Source organism: Zygosaccharomyces rouxii, assembly GCF_000026365.1.
Source record: "Zygosaccharomyces rouxii strain CBS732 chromosome G complete sequence".
Lineage (NCBI taxonomy): Eukaryota > Fungi > Ascomycota > Saccharomycetes > Saccharomycetales > Saccharomycetaceae > Zygosaccharomyces > Zygosaccharomyces rouxii.
The window spans coordinates 1,477,265-1,493,671 of NC_012996.1; the positions used below are offsets into that span (position 1 = coordinate 1,477,265).

The 16,407-nt window shown below is 39.6% G+C and overlaps 7 protein-coding genes across 7 annotated transcripts; 3 read left to right on the top strand and 4 right to left on the bottom strand.

Annotated features, from left to right (window-relative positions):
• Positions 1–253: 253 nt before the first annotated feature.
• EDE1 (Ede1p) lies at positions 254–4,621 on the top strand (the record flags this gene model as incomplete). The annotated part of the gene is made up of 1 exon (XM_002498718.1): positions 254–4,621. One exon carries the CDS (start codon positions 254–256, stop codon positions 4,619–4,621), a length of 4,368 nt encoding a protein of 1,455 aa, XP_002498763.1.
• A 177-nt stretch (positions 4,622–4,798) lies between these two features.
• On the bottom strand, positions 4,799–5,413 carry NNF1 (MIND complex subunit NNF1; the record flags this gene model as incomplete). The annotated part of the gene is made up of 1 exon (XM_002498719.1): positions 4,799–5,413. One exon carries the CDS (start codon positions 5,411–5,413, stop codon positions 4,799–4,801), a length of 615 nt encoding a protein of 204 aa, XP_002498764.1.
• A 166-nt stretch (positions 5,414–5,579) lies between these two features.
• Positions 5,580–6,422, top strand: PXP2 (Pxp2p; the record flags this gene model as incomplete). Its single annotated transcript, XM_002498720.1, has 1 exon — positions 5,580–6,422. One exon carries the CDS (start codon positions 5,580–5,582, stop codon positions 6,420–6,422), a length of 843 nt encoding a protein of 280 aa, XP_002498765.1.
• A 185-nt stretch (positions 6,423–6,607) lies between these two features.
• Positions 6,608–8,614, bottom strand: YMR1 (phosphatidylinositol-3-phosphatase YMR1; the record flags this gene model as incomplete). The annotated part of the gene is made up of 1 exon (XM_002498721.1): positions 6,608–8,614. The coding sequence occupies one exon, from the start codon at positions 8,612–8,614 to the stop codon at positions 6,608–6,610; it is 2,007 nt and encodes a 668-aa protein (XP_002498766.1).
• Positions 8,615–9,435: 821 nt separating this feature from the next.
• Positions 9,436–9,888, bottom strand: MOH1 (Moh1p; the record flags this gene model as incomplete). Its single annotated transcript, XM_002498722.1, has 1 exon — positions 9,436–9,888. The coding sequence occupies one exon, from the start codon at positions 9,886–9,888 to the stop codon at positions 9,436–9,438; it is 453 nt and encodes a 150-aa protein (XP_002498767.1).
• An 806-nt stretch (positions 9,889–10,694) lies between these two features.
• SEC17 (alpha-soluble NSF attachment protein SEC17) lies at positions 10,695–11,643 on the bottom strand (the record flags this gene model as incomplete). The annotated part of the gene is made up of 2 exons (XM_002498723.1): positions 10,695–11,543; positions 11,614–11,643. 2 exons carry the CDS (start codon positions 11,641–11,643, stop codon positions 10,695–10,697), a joined length of 879 nt encoding a protein of 292 aa, XP_002498768.1.
• A 1,176-nt stretch (positions 11,644–12,819) lies between these two features.
• CPA2 (carbamoyl-phosphate synthase (glutamine-hydrolyzing) CPA2) lies at positions 12,820–16,167 on the top strand (the record flags this gene model as incomplete). Its single annotated transcript, XM_002498724.1, has 1 exon — positions 12,820–16,167. The coding sequence occupies one exon, from the start codon at positions 12,820–12,822 to the stop codon at positions 16,165–16,167; it is 3,348 nt and encodes a 1,115-aa protein (XP_002498769.1).
• Positions 16,168–16,407: the final 240 nt, after the last annotated feature.

Sequence of the window (16,407 nt, forward strand, 5' to 3'; positions counted from 1 at the left end):
TTCAGCAATAATGTTGTCCGTAACCACGCCGAAGGTAAAGACACAGCAGAGAACTGCTGCAAAAGACACAAAAGTACTTCCAACGAATCTCAAACGGTAATTGCATAACGACAAGCAGATGCAATATGGTATGAATGAGTACTTTAGCTGCTAAAGGTCGGTTGAATAGCGGTATATGATTGATTCACCAGTTAGTAAATACTCTTGATCAGGAACTTTGATCACAACCTACGGGACAGCCCTTTAAACCAATATGGGCTCCTATTTTGCCATAAAGGATCAGAACAGGAGTAATACACACTTTACTACAGAGGTAATACCATCAATCGATAGATTTTCAATACGAGATTACATATCGATATCGATTATGAGTGGTAGTGGAAGCATTGTATTTCGAACGCCATTGCAGCCGGATGAGAATACTTTCTATAGTCAACAATTCCGCCGGCTCGATAGAGAAGATTTGGGTATTGTTACAGGTGAATCTGTAAAGCCATTGTTTGCAGCATCTGGATTGTCAGCATCATCGTTATCGCAAATATGGGCTGCTGTGGATACGGATAACAAGGGGTTTCTAAACCATACAGAGTTTTCTGCAGCATTGAGAATGATTTCACATTTGCAGCAGAGACCAAATTTACCTGTTACACCAGCGCTTTACGAAACACCTTCTGGCAGATTACCAGTACTTGGTGGGGGTAATGTTAGTGGTTCCAACACATCAACACCCTTGGCAGCAGGTGCAACAATGGCTGGTAACAATGAAAATGCGGCTTCACCAGTGGCAACTTCACCAATTCGTGCGACTTCTTCCAATCTTTCAGCGATTCCACTAATTCCTCACCAAGATGTGGCAAAATTTTCTCAACTTTATGATAGAACTGCCATGGGAACTCCTGCTTTACCGGGTGATAAGGCAAAGGAAATCTTTATGAAGGCAAGGTTACCAACAAATACGTTAGGGGAAATTTGGGCTTTATGTGATAGGAATGCTTCTGGTTCATTGAGCAAGCAGGAATTTGTTATGGCCATGTATTTGATTCAATTGAGCATGTCAAGACATCCATCTGTGACACCGTTGCCTGGTAGCTTACCCAACCAACTATGGAACTCAATCAACACAGCAACGACTTCTTCCAATGTACCAAACACTACCGTTGCCAGTCCTAGCAGTGGGACAGCACCAATAAGCGCTAATTCCACGGGTAAACCTTTGTCTAGGCAAAATACCTTACAAAGATTGTCCAGTGGTGTCTTTACCAGCGCTTCCACGGATTGGTCTTTAGGCTTTGATAAAAAAAGACAATTTGATGCTATCTTTGATAGTTTGGATAAAAACCATACTGGTTCATTGGGGGCAGCTGTGCTTGTTAATTTTTTTCTTTCTTCAAGACTCAGTCAGGAGACTCTGGCTAGTGTTTGGGATTTGGCTGACATTCACAATAATGCAGAATTTACCAAAGTGGAATTCGCAATTGCCATGTTTTTGATTCAAAAGAAAAACGCAGGTGTAGAACTACCAGATGTAATTCCAGATCAACTCTTACATTCACCAGCATTGGGTCTCTTCCCCAATCAGCAAGGTGGTATTGCATTGCCTCCAAGAGAATCTAAACCTTCTTTTGCAGAGTCTCAACAGGCACCAGTTCAAGTACGTCAAAACTCTAATAATGGATCTTTAAACGATCTCTTGGCACTAAACCACTCCTTTACTTCACCACCACCTCCACAACAGCCAGCTCCGCGTCAAACTTCAAGCTTTTCCCGTGACTCTACTGGTGGTTCTATACCAATCAATAGTTACGGCCATGCTGCTGCTGCTGGCGGTGGTATGACTAGAAATTATACACCACAAGCAGATTTGGGACAAAATGTGATTAGAGAAGAAGCAGAAGAGAGTTCTCATCCTTACCGTCAACAAACTGTGCAACCTAGAAATATGGCTCCCCAATCACCACAACGGGGATCTGTCTCAGGGCTACCACAAGTGGGCGGTTATGGATCGCAAAGCATGCCTACCTCCAATGTGGCTCATGGTGTTAATGCCGGCGGTCTATCTAAAAATAACGATTTGTATGCCGATGCAGAAGCCTCTGCTCAACTTTCCAACGCTACCACTGAAGTGGCTAACTTGTCCAACCAAGTTAATTCTTTGACTAAGCAGGCAGCTATCACTTCCGATAAAAAGACTAGAGCAGCTCAAGAATTAGAGAGAGTCAATGCGACAAAAACTTCCATTGAAAGTAAACTGCAAAGTTTGAGAAGCTCTCATGAACAGAATGTGAAAGAAGCTGAAGAGTTGGAAGCAAAGTTAACAGAAGCAAACAAAGAGACAGCAGCTCTTGAACAGCAGCTAACTGTCACTGAGGGCAATTACCATGCGGTGGAATCTAAGGTCACTGAATTGACTCAAACATATGAGGAAGCTCAACAAAAAAACCATCAGCTAAAAACTCAGATCTCTAATTTGAACGCCATGTCTTCCACTTTGCAAGCACAACTGGCTGAAAAGCAACGTCAAGTTAAACAAGAGAGATCCATGGTGGACGTTAACAGTAAACAAATGGAATTGAATCAATTCACTGTGGCTAATTTCGAAAATGAAATTCAAGGTCTTGGTGAGAAATTACAAGTATACTTGAGCAAACGTAAGGAATTAAATGATTACCAAAGGACTGTTGAACAACAACATGGTCAACTCCAAACTAAATACCAACAATTGGAAACAAAAAACCAAGATTTGGCTACCCGTGGTCAGGATTTAGAAAAGCGTAGAAAGGCACTCAAAGAACAAGAAAAGGCTTACCAACAACAATCTGCCCAGTTACAAGCTATGTTTGATGACTTGAACAAGAAAAGAGCTGCACATAGTAAAGCCTTAGCTTCTGGCTTTGATAGTGGTGCTGGTGCTGGTGCTGGTACTCGTTCTGGTACTAGTACTGGTACTGGTGTCGGTGCTGGTGTTGGTGCTGGAATTGCTGCCGGTCTTGCTGCTGGTGTTGGAGGTGCGGCTGCTCATGGTGTCAGCTCTGCTAACAGATCTCCACAATTCAATGAAGCGGTGGCGCCTGGTTCTAGAAATATCAGAGCTGATCCTGGTGTTAACCCTGGTGTTACTCCTGGAGCAAGTGGTGCTACCCATGAGGATGATGTTTCTAAGTTTGTAGAAGCAACTGTTGCCAACTCAAAGTTAGGGGGTGGTGAGGATGAAGATCGTCCTGAAAGTGATGTATTCGACAAGGATATCCCTACTGTGGGCTCTCAGACTGAGGCAGATGATGAATTTGAAACTCGCAGAGCTCAGGATAGGACTGAAAATTTCACAGATCGTTTTGAAGGTGATTTGAACGAGTACGGTATCCCAAGAACACAGTCTTTGACTTCTTCTGTTGCCAACAATGCTCCTCAATCTGTGGTAGATGATGTGGAGATTCCAGACAACTTTCAAGATAACACCACTACCAGAGCCATTGGTGGTGAAAGGGATTCAGCAATGCCTGGTCAATGGGGTGGCTCTGCACCCGCTAGTGGTGGAGTTCCAGAAGCTCCTGCTTCAAGCCATCAAGAATATGGCAGTAGTAGAGGTAGTGGTTCTATTGAAAACTTGACCCAAAGAGGTTCTCAAGATAGATCCGCTACTGCTGGTGAAAAAGACCTTCGTGAAAAATATGGTAACATTGACGACGAATTCCCACCTATCCAGGAGTTGAATGTGAATGAAAGTGATACTTCTTCTGACGATGAGGTATTCCAAGACACTAAAGAAGATACTGGTCCGGCTTCTAATGCTGCGCTTCAAGGAAGAAGTCACCCTAACTCTCAGGTGAGACAAGCTGCTGCTCCCCCTGGTGAATCTTCTTCAAGAGGTGGGGAAACTTCATTACAAGGCAGTCAGCCATCTTTACTTGGTGATGAAGTTTATGCCTCCAATGGTCCAACTCCAGGTATGTACCAGACAGGTGGTGTTGGTCAAAAAGGTCCAAGTACAACTAACTCATCTGCATTTGACCATAGATTTTCATCATATTCTCCTTTACCTTCTGGTGCTGCCCATAACTCTGTTCCTGCGCCTACTGGGTACCGTGATGAGTTCGACGATGAGTTTGCTGGTTTAGAGCAAGCTAACGAGGAAGCACCTGAATCTCCTGATTCTATATATGAATCAAAGCCTAATGAAGGATCTATGGAAGATTTTGAGAAAATTGAACACAAAGATCTAGATGATGAATTAAACCAAAATGTCCCTACGGGTACCAATACATCAAGCTCTAGACAACCTAGAAGCCCCGATGGCATCAGCAACGACGAGTGGGATGAAATCTTTGCAGGCTTTGGAAACTCGAAACCATCGAGCGGTGAAGGTAGACTTGATACTAGTGCTGTTTCTGGTGTTGGTCATGATGTTGGTCATGGTGCCCATGTGGAGAGTCCAATGCCTTCAGGAAATGCTTCTAAAAAAGTGGAGCCACCTGTTAACCGCGGAATTGCTACTACTCCAAGATCCCTAGCTGTGGAGGAACTAAGTGGGATGGGTTTCACTGAACAAGAAGCAGTAGATGCCTTAGAAAGATGCAAGTGGGATTTGGAAGCTGCAACAAATTACCTACTTGACAGTGCTTGATATATATGACGAGATTTTTGATTGTTTTATTTTTGTCGTTTTTCCTTTCTCCTTCCCATATCTTTTCAGTTTTCTTTGTATTCTACTTTGAGATGCTGTGTTTATGTGTAAAAGAGCCTTATATTTTTTGTATGTCCCAATTCATTATAACTTATGTTTTATTTCTTTTATATATGCTTACAATTCTTCCCTAAGTTCCAATAACATATCATTCAAACCTTGTACCAGGGTTTCATCCAATGGATTATTAACCGTTTGACCCACATATCTATCATACAATTGACTTAAATCTTTTCTATCAGAATCAATCGATGATTCCAATTCTTGTAACTCCTTATCTAGATCTCGATTGACTCGATTCAATTTATGTAATCTTTGATCCAGCTGTTCCATCGTTTGTAGCCTTTGTGAATATAAATTACACTCGATCAATTTACTACTTGATAATTCATCGATCGGGGTGCTCTTAGCATGATTTCCCTTCTCATCTCGTGGTAGTGTTCGTAGTCTTTCTCTAGCTTCCAATATCAATTCATCCAATTCATCTAATTTCACTTTAACGTTCCTCTCCCTCAGGATCTCTTCGAATTCTCTCCTACATATTTCAGTCCAAAATTCAATCACTTGTGCCTGACAATTACTGAGATTGGTAGAACCTTCCCTTGTACTGGCATAATCCGGGAAGCATGAACTTACTATATCCCAATTCTGTAGTTTCGATATCGATTGTGTCAGTGCCTTGTGGAAAACTTGATTCAACCTCAGGTACCTAATCTTATCGTCCTTCGTCATTAGTACTTTTGAGTTCCTTAATGACTCATCTCATCTCAGAGTTGGTCACTAATTGTCATGATTATCATCATTATTTTCCTGTTCTCGATTGACGGTATAAATTGAAAAATGTCAGCTAATGTTAAAGTAAAGCAAGTAACAGTGAGATGAAGTCCAATTCATCCTGATGTATCAAATTCTTAACGCACAGAGGCTCGTTCAATTATCACAGTTTCATCCAAATTTAAGGGACCTTTGGTATTTGGTGGCAGCTGTAACTTTCAGCGTTTGTAATCAACCTCAGGAAATTCCCAAACTCTATCATTATGCTCTGAGGTTACAGAGTGATGAACTTGGAAGGGGTAGGGATCCAGTGCCCATAGCCCATAGTACGTGCGAATTGGTTAGAACTGAATCCCATAAGCTGCGGTCATCCATTGATGAACTGTATTCACAACCATCCTTACGACAAAGACAATTGACAATCAAGTTTAGAGAAGCTTTGTTGAAGGCAGGTCCACTAGCTGGTCTTCCGAAATCCATCAATGTTTTAAGTCAATTGAAAGATGTGACACCTACATCTCTATTGCCTGAAACTAAACCTATTGATCCGTGGAAAGCAGCCAAAGGTGATGAAAACGTTTGTCCTACTGCAAGGAGACAAGATTCACAGAGTCAAGAGGCTATTACTCAGAGAGGTTTGGAACACTGGAATCACCTGTATACCAAAGTTTCCACTAGAATTGTTAACAATCTAAATTCCTCCTATCCGGACCTTTGGTATTACATCTTGGTTCACGTTTATGGTCCCATATTGTCCTATGACGAAATTTTATCTGCACAAGAGACAAGTCTGATGGTGATAGCTGCATTAGTTCCGCAAGATGTAAATCCACAATTGAAAGGACATTTGAAAGGTGCTATTAACGTTGGTTGCGATCCAGAGACTGTCGAAGCGGCAAGAAGCATGGCGGTTACGGTTTCCAAATGGTGTGGGGTTAACTGGAGATCAGAGGTGATTAAGTTGTAGTGATCTTTATTTAAATTCTTAACGAGAAATATCTTTGACTTTTTAGGCCTTTTTTATACCCTCTAAATAAATTGAAAAAAAAAAAAAAAAAATGCAGACAAAACTCCATTTGAATATCCTAAAACTCATTCATCATGACTATAATTTTTTTATTTGCTTATTTTCATTATCATTGCGTAACTCTATCATTTCTTCCCGAATAACTCTAACCCAAATACGGGAAATTTAATACCCATTCCTTTAAAAAACTCCTTGTAAGATACACCATTAGCGGTGTTATTATCATCATTATGGTCTTGATGTTTATCTGCAACTTCCACAGGTCCATTCATTTCGATATTTTTCCTCCCATATAACTGCCACCACCATTGAACTTTATTGAGATCTGGAAGTATCCAATCAACATCATCATCATCCACTGACTGTGTATACGGGGTCGGAATGTAATCTCTATTCATAAATTCTGCCTTACGAGATTTGAAATAGTCCCAAACGCTTTTAGTCTTTGACATTACGCCATTCTCTACACGTTCTTTCTCGTTGTTGTAGAGAAAAGTACCGTATTGGCAGGAATGAAGGTGATAAACCAATCTTCGAAGAAACCTTTCATTGAATTCGAAGAAGGTCGGATTTTGTATTAGCAATTGGTAGACACAATCGAGAAATTGCTGGAAAATTGGGGATGCAAATTTCAAAGTACGTTTATTCTTCTTCCTCTTAAAATGTCCTGAAACCTTATTCATTAAATCAGAGTTTAAAACGCTGCCTGACATACCTTCCATCTCCGATAATTCATTACCATCTTTACCAAACAGGGAAGTAGAATTGAGATCTGGGCTAGTCTGAGAAAATCCATTTGAAAACCCTGGGAACCCCATTGTATTATCGTGGAATGCACTCTCTGAGCTCAAAATTCCAGACCTTTCCTGAAATCTGTGACCGAAGGAAAGCCAATCCTTCTCTATAAGTACCATGAACCCATCTATGGTTCTATAATAGGGATCCAAACATAGTTGTATGAGGGAACATACTTGAGAGGTTCTATCCCATCCATCCGAACAATGGATCAAGATACTCGATCTGTTGAAAATGATCGATTTGACCAAAGTTTCTGTTGATGACAGCAACAATTTAACATGCTTAATCCAGGAACTAGCTTTACTAGAGTTGAGACTTGCCTTATCAATCGGCAGGTTTAAATCACCATCGATCAGAAAATTATCCACCAGATGATTCATACTATCTGACATAACATGGATATTATCTATCCCCAGGAACATTCGTGAACAAGTCTTGTTGAAATTATAATATTCGAGATTTTCGGTACCACCACCAAGAGCCACTTGAGCCATTGCATTTGCGGTTGGTCTTGCGTCAACAATAATGTTTTTTTCACGTAATAACGGATGAAGTGAAGATCTGAAAATTTCAGACACTAACCTTTCATCTTGGACAGATCTCTGTTTAGTAATACCTGGCAGAGGTTGTGCAGATCTAGCGATGCAACATTTAGTCTTGGCATAATAGTACGTCAATGCTGGTATACGATCCTGGGATCTAAATTTAGCCGTATGTCTTAGTAAAGTATCTGAAATTTGAGACGGTACCACCAGATGACTGGGGTATGTGGGTGAGAATTTGTAGTCTTCATTTATAGTCGATATCCTCCATGGACTTTGCTCTGATCCCAATTCTAAACCTTGTCTTTTGAATTCCGCTTCAACATTGTAAATATCCCAACTGTTATATGAAGACTCAGCATTTGTTGATAGATAGATAAATGCATACAATTGAGAAACTTCATCTAAAACGGTTAGTTTTAAAAGAGAATCATAAACGTCTTTGGCTTCCATTTCATTAATAAAATCCAGTGAAAAAATGGTATAATCTTTACCTATAATTTTGATGTTAGTGAATGACCATAAATCTTTATCCTTGTAAGATTTCATAATAGTTTCAGAATTTTGGTTATCTTGAGGGAGGTTACCATTCTTATCCAATTTAGATATTAAAGCGCTACCCACATTTTTGAAAACAGATTGAATAGTTGGATATGAGAACCAAAATTCTTTCGAGAGACCGCCAGAAGTGAATATCAAATGATGTGTAGTTAGATGTAATGTTCCAGGGACTATAATGCCTTTTCGATGTAGGAGAACATTGTCCACTTTAGCAATCTTGATATATTCCATCTTCAAGCAGCCTCCAGATTAGAGAGTTCAAGAGATGAAATATAGGTTGGAGAGAAAAACAGAAAGAAAAAAAAGACACTATTGTAACTTTCTAAAAGATTTGAATATTTCCTATCTTCACAATTCCTTGAGCTACTAGAACAGTTCAATATGGTTGGAAATGTCACCTTTATTTGGTTTATGTGCAATGAAGCGAGGAAAAAAGATCACACGTGAGCCGCGACGGACTTTGACATCGAGCATAAAGATGGTAGAATAATACTAGTAGTAATAATGATGGCGGGAGCAGCAGAAGCAGTTGCAGCAATTGATCGATAGTATTTAGAGAGAAAGAGAAGAGGATTTATAAAATAAAATAGAATTTTAAGAGGCCAAAAAAAAAAAAAATTGAAAAATAAAAATAAAATTGAAGTAAAAAATCAAACCAAATAAAAACTCCCACCGCCTTGACCCCAACGCCCTTGTTGGTATAGCCATGTAGTAAAATAACAAAAAAGAGACCGTGAGTAATGGTAAAAAAAATAAAATAAGAGAAAAGACCCATGTAAACCAGAGCAAACAATAACAAAAACCCCTCGATAATAATTCCTTATCAACTGTGATAAAATCGTGGTAGATCGGGTATCATGGTACCAATGAAATAAACCTAACCAATATAGTGAAAATTGAAAATAAACCCAACTTGATAACAAAAATAAAAAAATAATAATAATAATAGAACCCCTACTGCATAATAAAAATCAAAACAATTCGCCAGATCGTAAATTTTCCTTTTTTTTTTTTTGATCTTTTAAAATTTTTGTACCTTACCTGTATCCCATTTAACCGCATCTGCAGACAGTCTGCAATTCCATGATGTACTTCCCTTCCTTATACCTCTGATCTTTCCTTTCACTTTCTAAATATTTCCAACCAACTAAACTCTTGCACCAGTGGCATAAGACATCGCAGACTAAATAATCACCAGTGATCATTGGACGTGTTTCAATATTGCCATCAATGACGTTAACCAATTTACTCATCAAGTAGGCATCACCAGTTTTTCCCCTGTAATCCTTTGACATTATCTGAGATGAGCTCGATAGATGGGTTCTACAGCAGCGACAACCATACGTAATGAACTTGGGAGTCGTGTGTTCCCTATGGCGCATGTGATAGTGGTAAGGGTAGCTACTCGATGACTGTTGGTAGATGTTAACGCTACTGCCCATACTGTTGAAACCATCCTCTGTGGAAATGGGACTCTCAATGTAGGAGGAGTAGCGTAATCCCATCTTTATTCCCAAATGCTATATTTTTACTGTGACGACGACTCTTTGTTCTTGTGTGTGGAGTTAACGAGTATGTATGATTCTAACTGCGATGCGATGACTCTTACCAAAAACGTCAGTGTTATTGTCGTAATCACTTCTTCCCTATCCCAGAGACGTCTAAATGAGAAGCTGTAGTTATTGTCAAAGAACTATTGAATAGTTGTAAGTGAGTTATATGTTTTGACAAGTGTGAATGGATTGGACGTAAGGGAGCTCTCCTTCCTTCTTGTTGATCTTAATCGTATCCTTGTGATGTTCGGCTTTTCTGGGCTGTTTCTTTTACTCGGACACTGAGACGCCTTTGATTAGCACAATACGGTAAAATATAGTAGTGTAACGTATATATATATACTTGTATGGTATGTGGTAGTGAATGTATGAAAGAATAAAATATATGTGTAGTTGGGTGGGATAAAACAAGAATGAGACTTACAAGTATCCTGTATAGTCGAAATGCCGTAAATGACCGTCGGCGACCGGTGGTGTAGGCTGTCCGAATTGGAATCTGCGCTTTTTGTAGTAGTAAGGGGGTGGTGAAGAGAAATTTCCCGATTTTAACGATTTTGTACTATTTAGTATTTATTATATACTTCCACTTCTCTTCATGATCGCCAGCTATTGTTTGTTGGAAGTGCAGCTAGTTGGCTGTTAGGTTAGGCCCCGTCAGCCCAGCGTTTCGCATCAGCACCCACTTTAGAGGTAACCTAAATATGTCTCAGTGTGGCTAATGACGGCATGAGGGAAATTAGAAAGACATGTGATATCGATTACAACAGATCGTCTTCTGCCTGTGATATACTTTCTTTGATTCTTAGTAAAATCGTCGTTTTCCACTTATCCAACTTACTGTACTTGTCAAAGGCAAATACTTTGTCACTGAATAACTGGCTGTCACCTTCACCGACGGCCTCTATCAGATCTTGTAATAATTGCGCTTCACGGGACTCGGAGAAGTTTGGATCTTCCTGGCGACCTTCTGATAGAGTACGGCCGGCAGCTACAGAATCGGTAGCAGCTAATTGACAAAGGCCCATTTTCAAGTAATAATCCTTTAATGACCATTGGCTTAATCTGTTACCCATACTATTTTTAATCAATTGGGCGTAGACTTCACTGGCCTCCAAATATTGAGAATTTAATGCTTTCAAATCTGCACATCTTACCAGACACTTATTTGCTAATGCTAGGGCTTGATCTTGAGAATACCATTCACCTGCAGTTTCATAACATTCGATGGCTTTAGGGTAGTCGGTAACACTGGTTTCATAAAGTTCACCCATTTCAAATTCATAATTGGCAGCCCTTCTAAATTGTCCCCTTTGGGTGAAGATTTCTACTGATTTTTGCAATGAATTTATTGCGTCGATTGATTGACCGCTACTTTTATAACTCTTATAACTTTCCACAAATGTGTTTCCTGCCTCGTCGTCACTGCCTGCTTTTAATTGGTAATTTGCAGCTTTTGTAAATGCTTCACCTGCAGATTTTAAATCTTTACGAAGTTTGTAAAGATTTGCAGCTTGCCAACATAGATCAGCGGCTTCCTCGTATTTAGAAGAATCTGAAGATCCAAATATCTTCATAAAACCTGATGATGGGACACCTTTCTTTTCGGCCTATAACATTATAATGTTAGTATGGAGAACTGAAGAGCGGAGAAAAAAACAGCCTTGCACAATTACATACCCTCCCGATAAGCTCTGCTGGATCAGACATGGTTCGATATAGTTGCTAATGCTTGTGTATCCGTGTTGGTGTGTTAGCTCTTCAAGATGTTTAAAGGTTCCCTTTCTCCTTCACTCGATGGTTATGCGACTTCGTGTTGGGTGATGCTGTCTTGAAGGGAGTCTATTACGATATCTAGGTTGACTGAGTAAATGATCTTAGACAACAACGCCATCCATAATGTGCAAGCTTCCTTAGTTTCAGACTGATTGCATGGGCTCTCCTGCGAAGAGTTGCAGGATATGTTTGGTCACGTGGTAGATGGATTCCATATATCTTGGACTCAATTAAACAGTAAATGACATTATGGGACCCATCAATAAGAGACTCTTCGATAGCACCTGCTTTTATTATCTTCTCACCTGAATTTTTTCATTTAATGTTTTGATCTGAAACTCTTACATTGAACAATGGCCGAAGAGACCTCGGAGTATCCATAGGTAGCATATACTGCTACAAAATAAATAAATAAATCAGACGCAAGACAAACTAGTTATAGGCAACGAGAGCGTAGTTTCTGCATTTCATTGAGACTACATTCCAACATTGATCACTCCCTCGAATAGTTCCGGAATATACACGTGAATATAACATGACTAGAAGAACGATAGCTAACTTTCCCTTCCTACCAGGGAAACAAGCGCAAGACGAGCGGACAAACCAGGGCCCTGAGAGACAAGAGATAAGAGAAGCTATGTCATTCTAGAGATGTTAAATATACCCTAACCTACCAACCTAACTGCACTCAACAAATACAATTTATTGTTCTAAGAAGTCTTGATCTCATTACTTTTCTTATCAAATGTTCAGTACCCTCATTACCCGCCTTTTTCTGATGAAAAATTTTTTTACGATGCTCATCGGCGATGAGCATCGGACATCATTACTGACCGGCTGTCTGACTCTTCGACTCTATTTAACCGGGTATTATTTATCATGCTTTACATCAATTCATCATTATGACGAAATCTTCTATTCTTTTTAGCGCTTGTTCAAAATTTTTCTTACTATTACTCATTCTTTTCAATATTTAATCATACTTAATTTCAAAAATTTTTTAGATTTTTATTGTCTCAGCTAGTCATTATCATCTATCTGTCTGTTCTCTTACTTTCAGAACAGATAGGATACAATAAAAAAGAAGATTCCATTCCATTCTTTTAGATAATGAGTGCTGTCTATACTTCTGCTGAACCAACTGTATCTACATTCAACACACAGCGCTATGCTCCTCAGTTGGTTGAAGGTGTGGAATCTGTGCTGATTATCGGTTCTGGTGGTCTCTCCATTGGCCAAGCTGGTGAATTTGATTACAGTGGTTCCCAAGCCATCAAGGCTCTAAAGGAAGCTAAGAAACAAACAATTCTAATAAACCCAAATATCGCCACGAATCAAACTTCTCATTCTTTGGCAGATAAAATCTACTATTTGCCAGTAACACCAGAATACATTAGTTATATCATCGAACGTGAAAGACCTGATGCCATTCTATTAACATTTGGTGGCCAAACTGCTTTAAACTGTGGTGTTGCGCTAGAAAAAATGGGTGTCTTGGAGAAATACAACATCAAAGTGCTAGGTACACCTATTAAAACATTAGAAATGACTGAGGATAGAGATATGTTTGCACAAGCATTGCAAGAGATCAATGTCCCAATTGCAACTTCGTTCGCATGTGAAACTTTGGATGAAACTTTAAAAGCCGCTGAGGAAGTAAAATATCCAGTGATTATCAGATCTGCATATGCGCTAGGTGGTCTTGGTTCTGGTTTCGCTAACAACCCTACAGAATTAAGAGATCTAGCATCTCAGTCTCTATCATTATCCCCCCAGATTCTTGTGGAAAAATCTCTGAAGGGTTGGAAAGAAGTCGAATACGAAGTTGTCAGAGATAGAGTTGGTAACTGTATTACAGTTTGTAATATGGAAAACTTCGATCCATTGGGTATTCACACCGGTGATTCTATCGTCTTTGCGCCTTCTCAAACTTTATCCGATGAAGAATACCACATGTTAAGAACTGCTGCCATTAAGATCATTAGACACTTGGGTGTGGTCGGTGAATGTAACGTTCAATACGCCCTACAACCAGATGGATTAGACTTTAGAGTCATTGAAGTCAATGCACGTCTATCTCGTTCGTCTGCCTTAGCCTCCAAGGCTACTGGTTACCCCTTGGCTTATACTGCTGCTAAGATCGCTCTTGGTTACACTTTACCAGAACTACCAAACCCTGTTACAAAGACTACTGTGGCCAACTTTGAACCATCATTAGATTACATTGTGGCAAAGATTCCTAAATGGGATTTGAGTAAATTCCAACACGTTAATAGAGATATTGGTTCTGCCATGAAATCTGTCGGTGAAGTCATGGCAATTGGTAGAAACTTCGAAGAAGCTTATCAGAAGGCTCTCAGAGAAGTGGATCCCTCTTTGCTTGGATTCCAAGGTTCTAACGAATTTGGTGATAAACTAGACGAAGCACTTGCTGTTGCTACTGATAGAAGATCTTTGGCCATTGGTCAAGCTTTGATCCACGAAAACTACACAGTCGACAGAGTCCACGAATTGACTAAGATCGATAAATGGTTTTTGTTCAAATGTATGAACATCGTTAGAGTGTACAAGGAATTGGAAGCTATTACTTCTAAGGAATCCTTAACCAAGGATCTACTGCAAAAAGCAAAGAAATTAGGTTTCTCCGATAAACAAATTGCCATTTCCGTTAGCAAGGCTCTATCTACTAAGGTTACCGAATTGGAAATTAGATCCTTGAGAAAATCTTACGGTATTGTACCATTCGTTAAGAAGATCGACACTTTAGCCGCTGAATTCCCAGCTAACACCAACTACTTGTACACTACCTACAATGCTACTAAGAACGATGTTGAATTTACCGACAAAGGTATGCTTGTTCTTGGTTCTGGTGTTTACCGTATCGGTTCATCTGTGGAATTCGATTGGTGTGCTGTGAATACCGCAAAGACTTTAAGAGATGAAGGTAAGAAGACCGTTATGATTAATTACAACCCAGAGACCGTTTCTACCGATTTTGACGAAGTGGACAGATTGTATTTCGAAGAATTGTCTTACGAAAGAGTTATGGATATCTACGAATTAGAAAACTCTGAAGGTTGTATCATCTCTGTTGGTGGTCAACTTCCTCAGAACATCGCCTTAGCTCTTCATGATACTGGCTGTAACGTTCTAGGTACTTCTCCTGTGGATATCGATAATGCTGAAAGTAGACACAAGTTCTCTGCCATTTTAGACTCTATTAATGTCGGCCAACCTGAATGGAGTGAATTAAAGTCTGTTGAAGAAGCAAAGAAGTTCGCCAATGCAGTTCACTACCCTGTGTTGATCAGACCATCTTATGTGTTATCTGGTGCCGCCATGAATGTTATCACGAGTGAACACGAATTGGAAGAAAAATTGACCATGGCCTCAGATGTGTCTCCAGACCATCCAGTGGTTATGTCTAAATTCATCGAAGGTGCTGAGGAAATTGATGTCGATGGTGTTGGTTACAACGGTCAACTACTAGTTCACGCCATCTCTGAACACGTGGAGAACGCAGGTGTTCACTCTGGTGATGCTACCTTAATCTTACCACCACAACATTTGAGCGAACAAGTTCTATTGGCTCTAAAAGATATCGCTGAACGTGTTTCTAAGGCTTTCAACATTACAGGTCCTTTCAACATGCAAGTGATCAAGCACGGTGACGACTTGAAAGTTATCGAATGTAACATTAGAGCTTCTAGATCCTTCCCATTTGTCTCCAAGGTTTTGGGTTGTAACTTCATTGCAACTGCTGTTAAGGCCTTCCTTGGTGGTAACAAAGTTCCTGAACCAGTGGATTTGATTACTCACAAGAAATACGACTATGTGGCTACCAAAGTTCCTCAGTTTTCTTTCACTAGATTGGCTGGTGCTGATCCATTCCTTGGTGTTGAAATGTCCTCCACTGGTGAAGTAGCTTCTTTCGGTAAAAACGAATTGGAAAGTTACTGGACTGCTTTGCAATCCACTATGCATTTCCATGTTCCTCTACCACCAAGCGGTATCCTATTTGGTGGTGACATATCTAAACCATTATTGGGCCAAGTAGCAGCTACTCTAACCGGTTTGGGTTTCCATTTCTTCGTTGTGGATGAAGCTTGTAAAAATTACTTGGAAAAATTCATCCCCTCTGAGCAAGATGTTAAAGTTATCTTCTTCCCTAAGAACGATAAGAGGAAGTTACGTGAAGTTTTCCAAGAGCACGATATCAAAGCCGTTTTCAATTTGGCATCTAAGAGAGCATCTAGTGTGGAAGATGCAGACTACATCATGAGAAGAAATGCCATTGATTTTGCCATCCCACTTTTCAACGAACCAAGAACTTCCAACCTTTTTGCACATGCCCTAAAAGAAAAGGTTGCTGAAAAGCTTAGAGTTCTAGAGTCTACTGACGTGGCTGTACCAAGTGAAGTTCGTTGCTGGGAAGAATTCTTGGGATTTAAAGCCTAATAACCCTCATATCCTGTTCCAAGATTCAAGAAAGTAGTAATTATTACTATTGTTACTATTATTATTTATGTACGATATTCCGATTAATCTTTTTTTTGTACAATATAGAACGAGCTTGTTTGAAGCATTTCTAATAGTTGTAATTATAGTTATAATTGTTTGTAACGATAATAATGATTTGATGTTAACGGATTTTTTAGCCTCTTTTTTGTATTCTCTTTATTTCACATGCTATCAATA